General features: G+C 48.7%; 1 protein-coding gene and 1 long non-coding RNA gene across 6 annotated transcripts in view; one reads left to right on the top strand and one right to left on the bottom strand.

The window, feature by feature from the left end:
• Window positions 1-1,454, bottom strand: part of FGFRL1 (fibroblast growth factor receptor like 1) — a 185,775-nt gene extending 184,321 nt beyond the window's left edge. Inside the window, exon 1 of one of the 5 annotated variants that reach the window (XM_065060291.1) lies at window positions 1,040-1,454. Coding sequence is in view for 2 of the 5 variants with exons in the window: in XM_005509945.4 (XP_005510002.2) it covers window positions 607-701 (95 nt within the window). In the remaining 3 variants the exon portion in view is untranslated. Of the gene's footprint in view, window positions 1-39; window positions 66-606; window positions 717-1,039 lie in introns of those variants that run through there. The other 4 variants (XM_065060290.1, XM_005509945.4, XM_065060292.1 and 1 more) reach the window with 4 other exon arrangements.
• Window positions 1,455-1,648: 194 nt separating this feature from the next.
• On the top strand, window positions 1,649-9,106 carry LOC135579316 (uncharacterized). Its single transcript, XR_010472035.1, has 2 exons — window positions 1,649-5,364; window positions 6,895-9,106. It is a non-coding gene; the product is annotated as an uncharacterized LOC135579316 (long non-coding RNA).
• Window positions 9,107-13,990: the final 4,884 nt, after the last annotated feature.

The raw sequence follows: 13,990 nt of genomic DNA, 5'->3' as shown, positions 1-13,990 counted from the left end.
GATGCAAGAGCAGTAACAGAAAATGAAAGAGCAACGTACTTGCAATTCATTTCTTGGCGCTCAGCAAGTAAAACTTTGCCCTCCTCTCTGTTTTAGCCTGATATAAATCAAGAACCCACTGAGGCCAGTAAGCTCCTCTAAGTTTACAGTTAATGCATAATTCTTTGGTATTCTGTACAGAACCAGTCTGGAAGGCAAACAAAACACTAGCAAGTGGCCATAAAACAAGATTTCAGGTTAACAATTTGTGGAAGAACTTGGGGAAGGGGGAGGAGGAATGTTACCTCTCCCATCAAGCAGCCCAGAAAACTTTGTGTTGCTGCTCCAGTGCCCCTCGGACAGGCTCTGCCCTGGGTACGCGCCTTCCTCCACTCTGCACCTTCTCTGAACAGCACTGATTTTTCCTTTCCTCTTTCCCCCCAAAGCCCCACTTGTTTCCGTGTGCTCCAGAGGTGCGTCCCGAAGCAAAACCACACTTAATTATCCAGATTCTTGAAGATGCCTTCGCTGTGATACACAAACCCGAGGGTAGATCAGGTTTACATTAATTACACCCTGTTCTCCTCCTAAAACTCTCACTCTCTAAACACTGTCTGAATTCCTCACCCTTGTAAACTCCCCGGTTTAAACACTCCGTGCCCCCAGGACACACAACAACCCGTGCGCAGCATCCAGCAAAGCAAATACGGACGCCTTGCCATTAGTTTCCCAATTTGCAGCGGGGAGCTGGTTCGGAGGGAGGGAGGGAGGGGGCGGGGGGCGGCCAGTGGGGCCGGCGGGCGGAGGGGGCTCCCCCCGGGGCAGGACCCGGAGCGCAGCGCAGCCGGTAACGGGGACATTCACTGCCGGGAACTGGGGTCGGGGAAGGGAGGACGAAGGTCTGGGGCGGGGGGGACACCCGGCGCGATGCCACCTGGTGCTGCCCCCCGCTTCGGGGCTACCGCGCCTGCTCCCAGCTGTGCCTTAGTGTCTCCCCGACCCAGCGCTAACCCAGGCGGGGGTTCTCCCGGCCGGGGAGGGTGGTGTGGGGGGCACTTACCTCGGCTGCTGCCGGGGCTCTAGCACCGTGCGCTGGCGCCCATCCTCGCCGCTCGCCGCCTCATGCCCTCCGCGGCCACGGCGCCCGGCGGGGCGCTCCGCCGCCGGCCTCTACCTCATCTCCCCCCCGCCCCGGGGCGGGTGGGGGCTGCCCGCTGCTTTGGGGGTGCCCTCCCCACGGAGCAGCTTTCTCCCTTCACCACCGGCTTTTTACCAACTTCCCCCTTTTCGCCCTGCGGGCGGTTTTTCCACTAGGGAGCTACGGGCGAGGAGCAAAGTAAAAGAAGGAGGGGGGGTGGGGGGAACCTTGTAAATTATTTTTCCTGCTTTCCGGGTCGGGCTGAGTGTGTGTGTGTGCGGGAAGGGACAGCAGGGACCTGACAGATCCGCCGGGGCTCCGCCGCCGCGGGATGCCCGGTGATGCCGTCCCGCGGCTCGCCCAGCCGGAATCCCGTTTAAGGAGAGAGGGGAGGAGGGGAAAGGGGCTGGGGAAAGGGAGGGGAAGGGGGGGCGGGGGGGGAGAGCCGGGGCGAGAGAAACAAGCGATAAAGCAACTTTCCCTGCAGGGCTTTGTGGCGGTGGGGGCAGAGCCGCCGCGGAGGGCGGTGCGGTGCCGCCCCGCTCCAAACTTCGCACCAATCCCCGGGAGCCCCCGCCCTCCCCGCTCCGCGCCGCCGCTCCCCTTAACCCTTTGCGGGGGCGGCGGAGGGGAGGACGGGCGGCCCGCGGGGCTCCGTCTGCGCCTTGGAGTGGAGGGACCCGTTCCGTAGCCCTTCTGCCCCCTTTAGCCCCACGGCGATGAAGCCCCGGAGCAACCCACCGCCACCCCTTCTGCCCCTAGCAACCGACCCTGTCCCGTGCAGTGCCCCAGAGCATCCCCCGATCCACCCCCTGGAGCCCACGTAGCCCCTATAAGCTCTGGAGACCCACAACCCCCCCATACACCCCGGAACCCGACCTTGCCAAATCACCCCTCTTCCCAGGGCAAGGAGACCCCCGGCTGTGGGAACCCACCCTGGAGGCATCGAAGGAGAGATTGGGCTCCTTACAGCTGGGGCATGCAGGGGACATGCCATAGGGAGACAATGATACTTAAACAGGCTGAGAGAGTTGGGGTGTTCCACCTAGAGAAGAGCAGGTTCCGGAAAGACCTTATTGCGGCCTTTCCGTACTTAAAAGGGGCCTATGAGAAAGATGGGGACAGACTTTTTAGAAGGGTGTAATACGGCAAGACAAGGGGTGATGGTTTTAAACTAAAGGAAGGGAGATTCAGGCTGGACATGAGGAAGAAATTTTTTACACTGAGGGTGGCAAAACACTGGCCCAGGTTGCCCAGAGAGGTGGTGGATGAACCATCCCTGGAGACATCCCAGGCCAGGCTGGACAGGGCTCTGAGCAACCTGAGCTGGTGAAGATGTCCCTGCTCATGGCAGGGGTGGCACTGGATGAGCTTTGAAGGTGCTTTCTAACACAAACTATTCTATGATTCTCTGTTTCTATTATTTGGGTGGGTGAGATCCCACCCCAGCTCTGGCATTTTGACCTCTCAGCTTGAACGCAAATCGTGCCAGGAAGAGAGTGAACTGAACTAAACAAACTGGAAAATAAACTGTGGAGATGTCTGTTCCTTAGATTAACTGTTACAATTATTTATTATTTGTTTTCAAAGGGGACTCAGCTGGTGCATCTGCTCTTACAGCAAATTACTCTCCGCACAGGATAAAAATCAACCTGGCAGAATTCACCAAACAGACTAAACAAATGGCAAGAAAAAAAGCTGCTTCAATAGCTATACTTGTATATCTGGAAAGAAACACTGTTATTGATGTTATTGTTTATTAGACCTCTTATTTTATACGCTCCAACATGAAGGTTTCCTTGAAGATGAAACTGTCTCAATACCAATTCAATGGGATGGGCACCAGGAGAAGCCTGAAACCCAAGCCAAGTAGTTTGAACATCCATTTTATCCATTTTGTTAGGATTATGAAATCACACCCTCTGTTATTATTATTATTACTAAATATTTTTACTGAGCGGTTCCTGACAGCATTAAATCTTGATATACAAAATCAATATGAAAAACATTCAAGACTAAACATCTAAACCCCTGAATTAGAAAGAAACAAAGCAGCTGACAATACCATTTTTATATTTTACATATTTATTTCATCATTTTTATTATTAAAGTTCATTCATCTGAGAAATCCCAGATGGACTGCTCCTCCTATCAAGCAATAACTTCAGCCTCATTGACTTCAAAGACAGTGTTGACTGAGGCAAACCTTAAGGACTTGACCTACATGGTCATATTCATGCCATTGATTCTGAGCAAATCACTCCAACTTGCACTAGAATAAGCTCAACCACACACTACATCTCAAGGCGAGATGTGTAAAACACCTCTCTGTAACATTTCCTCGCTATTTCACCACAAAAGACTCAAGGTCTTTGTCCCAAGGACATCACCATCTAATATCCGTCCCCAAAACTATTTACATGACCTTCTGTTCCCGTTCAGACTGAAATCCAAAGCAGCCTCAGTTCTGGCTCAGCTGTGGGACGCCTGCCCATCACGGGTTTCCCATTGGATTAGATGGACCCGACTGACGAGCTCCTGCTCGTTGTCTTGTTTTTGTGGGTCATGCACTGAGATCGAGGTTTAGTTCCCATGCGCACGGTGGCATTGTCATCATAGCATGCTCGGAGACATGGGTGAGCTCTGGGCCTGAATCAGCTCTGGCCTGGAAGAAGGGACATTCTTCCACCCCAAGCCCAGCACCAAGCATCCAGCTCAGGTTGGATACAGGAGAAAAAAAATCCTCTGATGCATCCAATTCTTCCATCCTCACTTCCTTACTAAAAAATCCCACGTGTGCCTTTATGAGCTCCAACATCTTCCAGGCTGTGGGCATTCCTCCTCCCAATATACCTGTAAAGCAGCAAAATGCCTCCTGCAGCATTTCACCACTGGGAAGTTCTGGGAGATGGAGGATTATAGAGATGATAAACAAGATTTTCCAAAAGCACCCAGGTGCCTAAACACCTTCAGGTCCCCCTTAAGCCTCTGTCTTTAGGCCTTGAGAAGCCTTTTAAGAGTCCGACTCCAAGTGATGTTGCAAAGGGATTACGTGGGGCAGGGAATGGAGCCCACAGCTTCCATACCCCAGGCTAAAATAACCAGAAAACAACCCCTACTGACTCCAAAATGTCTGCACAATTATTATGTTTTTGCAGGGGCCTGGGCGTGCCTGAAAGACAGTCTGAAACCATGCTGTAGACTTCATCCATCTCATTCCCAATACAGCAGCGGAGGAATAAATGGAAAACATTGATACAGCGAAAATAATTAATAATCCTGAAACAGCTCCTAGTTTATCAGAAATAAAATCTCGTGCTGTTTTCCCAATACTTCTACCTAAATAAGGAAACATGCAGAGCTCTGTTTTTTTTCTGGGCTGGCTGTAATTTGCAGGATGATTGAGTAGTCTGAAAGTCAACAGCCCCAGTTTGCTCCTGCACCCCACGGTCCTGAGACAAGCTGTGGGAAAATGGCTTTCTGGAGCTGACAAACAAAACTGAATGCTAAGCAACGAAGTACGTGTCTCCATGCGGCCTGAGAAGCAGCCTAACAGTCCATTTGTATCCCAGTTGTCCCCCAAGCCCCGTTTCCAGGCCGTGGCTTTTCAGGTTTTGCATAGCTGTGATGGTCTAGTGAACATCCATCCCCAGAACGACTTTCCTCATGTCTCCAAAACCACGATTCGGCCTTTTTCCAGCTTTCTTACCTCTATTCTCTCGGGAGATACTCACCTCCATCACTACAGAACTCCGTTTTCCCCAAGTTTTATCCCTTCCATCTTGATTGTGTTGCCTTTTCTTTTCCTCTACAGATGATCTGGGAGACACAACACCTCTGGGCCGTAATTCCTAACCTGCTTCAATGCTTTTCTCAAACTGCAGGTGTAGCTGCAAGGTTGAATTCCCCATCACACCCAGCGCCCCCAGGATGGAGTGGGGAGCTGAAACCAACACAGTGACTTGGGTTGGCAACGGTGCCTTGCAGGAGCACGAGGCCCCATGGCACAGCTCCACAGGGACATGCCGTGGGGACAGAGGCTGTGCGGGACCGGGTGGCTGGATGCAGCTGACGGAGCACATGAAGGTGATGGAAGGGCATGGCCAGTTTTAGGCACATTCCCTCCGCCCGCCACCCCGTTTGTGCAGCTCTCCTCAGGTTACCAGGGGGAAATCAGCCTCCCAGGGTTGGATCGAGCATCTGTCGAGGATGCCAGAGCAAGGGGATTGCTCTGGACATGGGGAAAGGTGAGTAACGTGATTAACTGGTGGATCAATTCTGATAAAGCACTTGGCGTGTGGCAAGACGACACATTAAATGTCACAACCAAGCAGAACACACACCTTTCTGTTTGCACACCAGCAGAGTCACTGTGCTGATTCGTTTGGATCCATAGTTAAAGCTAAAACTGTGCTTTTCAGAGAAAAAGCAGTGTTTTATGAGAGCTGAATCCCCATCTACCCTATCTATGGTAATTGATACCTAGCTGTAATCTCAGTAATATTCAGAGAGGAGGTATGGGCAGATGGAAAGATGAACCAGGGTGATATTGTCCTGAAAACTGAATTTTTCCTTAATAAAAAGTGATATTTCTTCTCCCCACATATACATTTATTCCCTATGCTTTGCTCTTAGCAGTGTTGCAAAGAAACAAATGGTACATCATATGCATAAGGTTAACTTCTACACATGAAGCAGGAACACCGCTGGCAGACAAAGAAAAGATGGCAACACAGGGTTTAATATCTTGTCAACCAAACCTTGTGTCCTGTGTGGGATGCTAGGAGGTCCCACAGCCCCATGGCCCTTACATTGAGGCTTTTGAGGCTTTTTGCAGGCACGAATGATCACTCTGCTGCCTTGTGGTCTCTGTCTTGGTCTCAAGTACCACCAGGACAGGGTTCCCAGCCTTTCCCCTGAGGATTGGTCTCTTCTCCCAGGCAGTCACCAATAGGACAAGGGGGCATGGGCTTAAACTCTGCCAGGGGAAATTTAAGCTGGATATTAGAAAGAAATTCTTTACAGAGAGAGTGGTCAGGCATTGGAATGGCTGCCCAGGGAGGTGGTGGACTCACGTCCCTGGAGGTTTCTAAACTGAGATTGGACATGGCACTTAGTGCCATGATCTAGTAAATGGACTGGAGTTGGACCAAGGGTTGGACTTGATGATCTCTGAGGTCTTTTCCAACCCAGTCGATTCTGTGATTCTGTGACCGGTTGCACACGCTGCCCAGTCTCACTATGCCTGGAGAATGTGCTTGGCTTTCTCATGGATGCTAAATTTGCACATGACGGCATCTGCAGGAAATGCTTTCCACCATCCCCAGTTGGCCGGGAGACCCTATCTCCCTTGGCCAGGTTAGGCACGCTGTGTCAGCGCTCCCTGGCACTAAGGAAACGTGACAGCCCAGAGCAGGGGCCGGGCAGTGCTCAGGGAATGCCAGCCAGCCCAGCCCAAGAGGATGCAGCTCATTGGCAGCGCCAGTCCCTCACACGCCCTTCCCAGAGGCTGCCAAATTAAGTTCAAGGCCTCTGTGGCTGGGAAATACTGCTCAGCAGCTTAGTTCAGGTCTCCAAGGTGGATTTTAGCAGAGGACAACCTGTCCTCTTGATAGCTTGTACAGGAGAGCCAGAGTATCCCAGGGCAGCCCCAAGAAGTACACGCCAATATTCCTTGGTGACAGCTTCAGACAACCTTCCCTGCTCCGAAAGTGTGTGGAAGAAGGTCCTGGTGTAACAACACACCACAATCCATGCAAAATTCTCCTCCCTTGCAGGAAAGGTATGCACAAGGAAGGGGTTTGGATCAAGCAATACAGATGAAAGAACACAGAGAAGGTTTTGGATGCCAAGTCCCAGATCTCATCTGTTTTCTCTCTGACTCGTCCCAGTAGGTCTAAGGGAAGATATTACCTCTCCCAAAAAAAATTGCTTCCCTTTCACCTGACGAATGCATCACCATGATGGCTATAGCAGGAATAAACCACCTCTGACATTCAGCACACTCTTTCCAACCTCCCAGAAGCTGCTGAGATATTTAGATGAGGAATATGGTTTAAAAAGATTATGGCAGACCAGGTTGCCACTTGTTTGAAAGAGCTATACACCTTCTGCTTTCTTTAATTGCAACTCATTCTTCTTTCCCACATCCCTTTGCATCACCTTAAGCAATTTGCTTATGCTCTGGACTTTTTTCCACTCTTAAATGTTTGCAGGCAACTCCCTTACTCAGCGTTTGCTCAAACTACAAGTAGTTAAAGTTTCCAAATGTTCTCCATAAACACATCCTTCCTCAGGCCCCTTATTCTTTATATCACTCAACACTGGTTTCTTGGAGTCAGTCTGACACTGATGTATGAAGGATTTGATTTTGCTTTCCTTTTACATCTGGCTAGTACAAGAATAATCCCACTGGAGCCATTGGAATCGTTGTAAGTGAGAAAAAAACCTGATCAAGCCAACAGACTCGTCTGTGCAGCAGCTTTTCAGTCCAGGTAGCAGGAGCTTAAGACTCAGAATGTCCATCCTCAAATTGAAATATCTCATTTGCAGAGGTGACCACAGTTTTGAAGGCCTAAATCTCCTCTCATTGCTCCCTCATATCGTCCTCCTGTGCAAGGAAGTTTGTCTGTACACAACGATGCAAAGGGATGTAGTGAACATGAAAAAAGAAATGTGAAAAATAGTAATTAAAACAAACAAACCACAACACAAGATCAACAGAGTGAAAACAGAAATGTCAAGTATTAGTTGCTGCAGCGAAGTGAGGAATGTTAAGGGAAACTGTTTGGGGATTTATGTTCAAAAAAATAAGACAACTTCCCAGACTATTTCCTTTCAAATCTCTCTGCATTTTCCATAAATTCCATGTGCCTGTGTGGTGCTCTCTGATAACATACAAATCTGTGTGTATAAACTGTTTTGAAATGTTTGTAGAGTTTTATCCAAAAATATGACTATATGTTTGTGTTTTAATTGTCAGCAATAGGATATTAGGCAATAGCCACATGCATCATGTCAGGGGCACTGGCTAAGTTTAGGTGGTACTAGCACAACCTCCCCCTTTCTGGCTGGATCTCCATAACAAATAGTAACTGTATTATTTGAAGGAAGAACCTGCAATCAAGCAGGATCCAAGTATTATAGATAACAGCACAGCCCCTGCTCTCAGTGACCGAGGTGCCAGTCCAGACAAATCCACTGAAACCAGTAAAGCCACTTCAGATTCATACACCTACAACCAGGAGCAGAAATTTGCTGATTTCCAGGTCAGGCATTAGAGTTTTTGCAGCTCTCTGAGTGGAGCATCTCCCTTCTGAGGAAAGGCTGAGGGACCTGGGGCTCTTTCGTTTGGAGGAGACTGAGGGTGACCTCATTAATGGTTATAAATACATAAAGGGTGAGTGTCATGAGGATGGAGCCAGGCTCTTCTTGGTGACAATCAGTGATAGGACAAGGGACAATGGGTACAAACTGGGACACAGGAGGTTCTGCTTAAATATGAGAAGAAACTTCTTCACGGTGAGGGTGACAGAGCCTGGACCAGGCTGCCCGAGGGGGTTGTGGAGTCTCCTTCTCTGCAGACATTCAAAATCCACCTGGACACCATCCTGTGTAACCTCATCTGGGTGTTCCTGCTCCGGTGGGGGGATTGGACTGGATGATCTTTTGAGGCCCCTTCTAATCCCTGATATTCTGTGATTCTCTGATTTTTGGGTGGGGGGTTGGAACGACACTTTGCTTCAATCAGTGTTGTTTGAAATGTCTTTCATTTATTAGCATTCTTGCTGAAGCCGAACATTAGTTCCACTTTATCAGGAATATAATGCAGCTGCATTTTCTGGATGGGAACACCACCAAAATATGTTAACTATATAGTCGACAGCTATGCCTTGTTTACTCTCATGTGTAAAACCATACAGAAACAATCCTCTTAGGAAGTCTCTTCTTTTTCTCTATCTGTGTGCAAATAAAAACAAATGGAGAGGCTGGAATGAGATCCTTGTCAAGAAATGGGGTGGGAGGACTTTGCTGCTGCCTCCCCAGTGAGCAGCAGGATGGGATGAGCCATCCGTGGGTGAGGATTTGTCCTCTGAGTGTGGTGGAGGGAGGTGAGCACCAGGCTGTACCTTTGCAGAGATGCTGGGGAGCCTCTTGCTCTGTCCTGCCTGGACTGGCAGCAGCTTCGTTGTGTCCAGTGTTCCCTGAGAACCTCTCCTGGATTTCCCCAAGTGCAGATCCAGCCAGGTGGGGCTGCTCTGGCACAGCAATGGGGTTTTGCAGGGAAGATGCATCCATCCCCATAATTATTTCCCTCCAGGACATTCCTCTCACAGATGCATTATTTCTGAAGCAAACCCTGCAGCTTGGGTGCTGGCTTGTATACAGCTCTCAGCTCATGCAACTGCAAAACCATGATGGCTCAGCCTTGGTGTTACTTGGGCTGAGGGATGAGCTTCCCAAGTAAACTGGCTGGTTCCAGAGATGGTTTCCCAACAGCACCGGACATGGGAGCTGCAATAAGGGAGGCATCTCCTGAGCTCAGACTGGACCTCTCAGACCTTCAGCTGCTCAAAGGTCCATTAAAACCTCCCTGTTGTGGTGCCATTCCCATGGCTTCATCCAACAGCCCTGGCAGGGTGGCTGCGGGTGTGAGGCAAGGCTGGAAGGGAAGACACTCACACCAGGAGGCCAAATGCTGATGAACCTGAGGAGCGCTGCCTGCTTGCACACAGCCCAAGGAATCATAGAATCATAGAGTCATTTTGGTTGGAAGAGACCCTCAAGATCATTGAGTCCAACCATAACCTAACTCTGGCACTAAACCATGGCCCTAAAAGCCTCATCTAAAAGCCTTTTAAACCCCTCCAGGGATGGTGACTCCACCACTTCCCTGGACAGCCTGTCCCAATGCTGGACAACCCTTTCTGTGAAGAAATTTTTCGTAATATCCAAGCCGAACCTTCCCTGGCACAACTTGAGGAAGATGGCTACAAAATCCATGACATGCCATGACTACATAGCAGAGCCTCTGCCCCACGCTCCCACTCAGGAAAGGTTAAATATTGACCACACTGGGTCTGCTTAGACTAGAGTCCTGCAAGATGGTCCCTTTGGTGGGGCAGCCACCCCCCAGCCATGTCCACATGAAGAGAAGAGCAGAGAGCACACTAAGGAGCCCCGAAAATATGCAAGGAGCTGCCAACGTTTGCTGCCAAACACTTTTATCTTTAGACAAAGATAAATCTGTTGCTTACTTAACCCAGCCTTTACAAAACTCACAGCTCTGGGTTTCCAAAATAACAGGAGCAGAGTAGGGCTGGCTGGTGTCCTGGTGAGCAGCAGATATATACAGGGCAGCTAGACGGTGATAACATAGAAAAATGGCTGGAGAGTAAATCATATACCATAGAAATAAATAGGAACTTAACCTCCTTGGGCTGGAGAACTTATCTTCTTGTGTTTCTGTAAAGTGCAGGTCTCTGTTTACTTAAGAGAGTGATTAAGATGTAACATTAATAATGAAGAACAAAAAAAATCTGCTACTCAGAAAGAATAATGAAGAACATAAAATTCTTGCAAAGCAAGTCAGATGTAATGCACCAGTGAAAGAGCAGAAATGTGCCATAAATACATAAGAGGGTGTCCTCGGCTGTCACATGCTTTGTAACCCAAGGCCAGAGGGAAGAAAGATGCTGGTGATCCAAGGTGCAGCCCCCAGGGTAGAGCTGGCTCTGGGCCCCAGGGTCTGCTCACCAAGGTGGTTTTATTCACGTGGTACATGACTATAGATTCAAACAGATGAATGTCATCCCAGCGTTTTGGTGTAGCGCTGAGTGACAACTGTGAATTTGGGATGTATCTCCTCAAAGATGTCCCACATCTGACTGACCAGGCACTACCCATTTACTGGGGTTTTTGTCAAACCTCAGGCTTCCTGAAAAAACGAGCTAGACTTCACCCTCATTTTCAGGTCATTTGTTTACTTTTTGTAGGGATAGGTGCTGTAAAACCATTGAAAATACTGGCTGGCAATAGCAACTCTCTTTCTAGCTATAAAACTCACCAATCCCAGTAAATACTATTTTTTTTTAATACTAGACTTACTATCTGACAAGAATATAACCCCTTTCTCTGCCACCCGTGACCCAGGCTGAACCTGTTTGGCCTGTGTTATTGTGCTGGTGTAATTCAGTGGAAAAGAGATTGGATTAAACAGGCAGCTCTGGAGGAGTAAATAAAAGGAACATGCTTTAAAGAGTAAATAGACAAGTCTGGGTATAATGGAATAACTCCTGGCAGTGCTAAATCAAAGAGAAAATAATGTCCTCACTAAAATCTGAACACGGATGTTTGTCTCTGCAAGAAAGAGCCAAACAAAACCCAGAGGGGAGCAGAGGATGCTCTGGGGTTGTCCACAAATCCACACTAGAAACAGTATCGAAAAAAAAGTATGAAAGAAAAAAAAAATGAGGCTGCAACAGTCAGTCTCACTGGGGAAGAAGCCCAATTTCTGAATGGTCTGTGCACGTGCAGGCTTTTTCCTAAGGGGAGCGCAGGGAAAGCTGCACTAGCTCTGGGTAATTCCTCACTGATTCCAGACCAGATCTGTTTAGCAGCAGAAATATTATTTTATTCCACACTGCCAGCCCTTCAATTCAACCTGGACTGGTGGGTCAAGTCCTCAGTTTGACCTTCCCCTTTTCTTTTTATGCTGCTCCAGAAAAGACAAGAGCATGTTTGAAGGCAATAATAGGATTTTCCTAGCATGAGGGATCCTTCAAGAGCATCCAGCAGCTCCTGTCCGGGCCAGCAGCACAATGTCCTGGGGCAGGAGGGGTCTGGGAGGATTTGACACTGTCTGGCAACCTGAGCATGCAGATTCCCACTTTGGGAATGGTGAGCTAATGGCATATATCAGCCCAGCTGTAAAGTCATAGGATCATGGAATCATAGAATAGTTTGGGTTGGAAGGGACCTTCAAAGACCATCCAGTCCAACCCCTGTCATGAGCAGGGACATCTTCACCAGCTCAGGTTGCTCAGAGCCCCATCCAGCCTGGCCTGGGATGTCTCCAGGGATGGGGCATTCACCACCTCTCTGGGAAACCTGGGCCACTGTTTTACCACCCTCAGTGTCAAAAATCTCTTCCTCATGTCTAACTTGAATCTCCCCTCCTTTAGTTTAAAATGATCACACTTTGTCCTGTCACAACAGGCCCTGCTAAAATGTCTGTCCCCATCTTTCTTATCGGCCCCTTTTAAGTACTGAAAAGCTGCAAAAAGGTCTCCCCAGAGCCTTCTCTTCTCCAGCTGAACACCCCAGCTCTCTCAGTTCATCCTTCCAGCAGAGTTGTTCCAGCCTCAGATCATTTCTGTGGCTCCTCTGGCCCCTCTCCAACAGGTCCATGTGTGTCCTGTGCTGAGGACCCCAGATCTGGACACAGGACTCCAGGTGGGCTCTCACCAGAGTGGAGCAGAGGGGCAGAATCACCTCCCTCCACCTGCTGGCCACACTGCTTTTGATGCAGCCCAAGGTATGATTTGCCTTCTGGACTGCAAGTTGCACATTGCCAGCTCATGTCCCATCTTTCATCCACCATCCAGCCAATAGATCTGTCTTCCTCCACAGGCTGTTTTACCCCCAGCAAAAAGTTGAGAAGCAGATGATACAAAGCTCAATGCATTCCCACCACACTCACCAATGCTCTGCATCTCCAGGACGCCTGCAAGAGAAGCAGGATACTCACAACTCCAGGAACAAAGCAAGAAACAAAGTTTTTTTGCAAGCCCAGGATCTGATTCTGGTTGTGTTCACACCCATTTAATCCAAGGTTGATCCTGGGTCTTTCCCCATCCCTCTGCTGTGTTGGCCTGCAGAGAGTAGAGGAGAAGACTTTAACATCTATTTTTATCTGAATATATAAGCAGTAAATATCCAAGTGGTGTAAAGTATACATGGTGTCGCTTTTCAGATATGAAATCTTCATTTTCATGCAGTGGCATCAGGAGAAGTACATTGTGAATGACTCAGGGACATTTGTTTCCTATCAGATGCAAAGGAAATTCTTTGGACTTGGAAGGTGTGAGAGTCCTCCCCATAGCACTTGAAGTAAATAAATGGAGAGAATAAATTATTCATATTGTAAAGTTTGTTGGTGCAAAAGAATTCTTCAAGGAATACCACATCTTGAGCCTTAGACAAGGAAATCTGGGCCAGGCATCATGGAAAAAATTACTACATTTCAAGGCCAAGCAGAATTATGAGGATGATCAATCTGGATAATCAAAGGTGCATAGACTCAGGCGTATTTTCCAACAAAGAAGAGTAAGTGTAAGTCTGTTGTGTAACCCAGCACCGAGGTGCAGTACTTGGGTTACAGACACTGAAGTCATCTGAATGAAAGGCTCACCAGAGCTTCGCTTCAGAAGGGATTCAAAATCAAAAAGAGAATTAAAACTGCAGGTCGGCATTTCCAAATCACTGATGGTGACGCCAGATGGGGAAAGCCACACTGGTCAGTGGGCTCTGGCAGGGTGAGCAGCTCTACAAATCCCAGTGCACAGGGCAGATGGGAATCAGTGGAAAGCAAAGGTCCATCAGAGCATTCTGCTTTCACCAGCAAAGCGTTCCTGCCCAGCCTTAGAACCCCCTCAGGGACAACCAGTCCTAGAGTCACTCTTTGCTTACATCTGTGCAAGATTTACTCCCAAAGTGTGTTTTCCCAGCAAAGTCACAGGGCGTACTCATGTTGAGAATATCTCCAAGCCACGCCTCATGAGAAGCCCTCTGGAAGGTGCTTCAAGATGAGCTGGTAGAAATTCAGGTGCAGGAGGTAGAACTGCACGGCTTGAAACCCAGGAGTACAGGAAA

The sequence above is a fragment of the Columba livia genome, chromosome 4, assembly GCF_036013475.1.
Source record: "Columba livia isolate bColLiv1 breed racing homer chromosome 4, bColLiv1.pat.W.v2, whole genome shotgun sequence".
Lineage (NCBI taxonomy): Eukaryota > Metazoa > Chordata > Aves > Columbiformes > Columbidae > Columba > Columba livia.
This window is presented reverse-complemented; position numbering and strand designations above follow the sequence as displayed.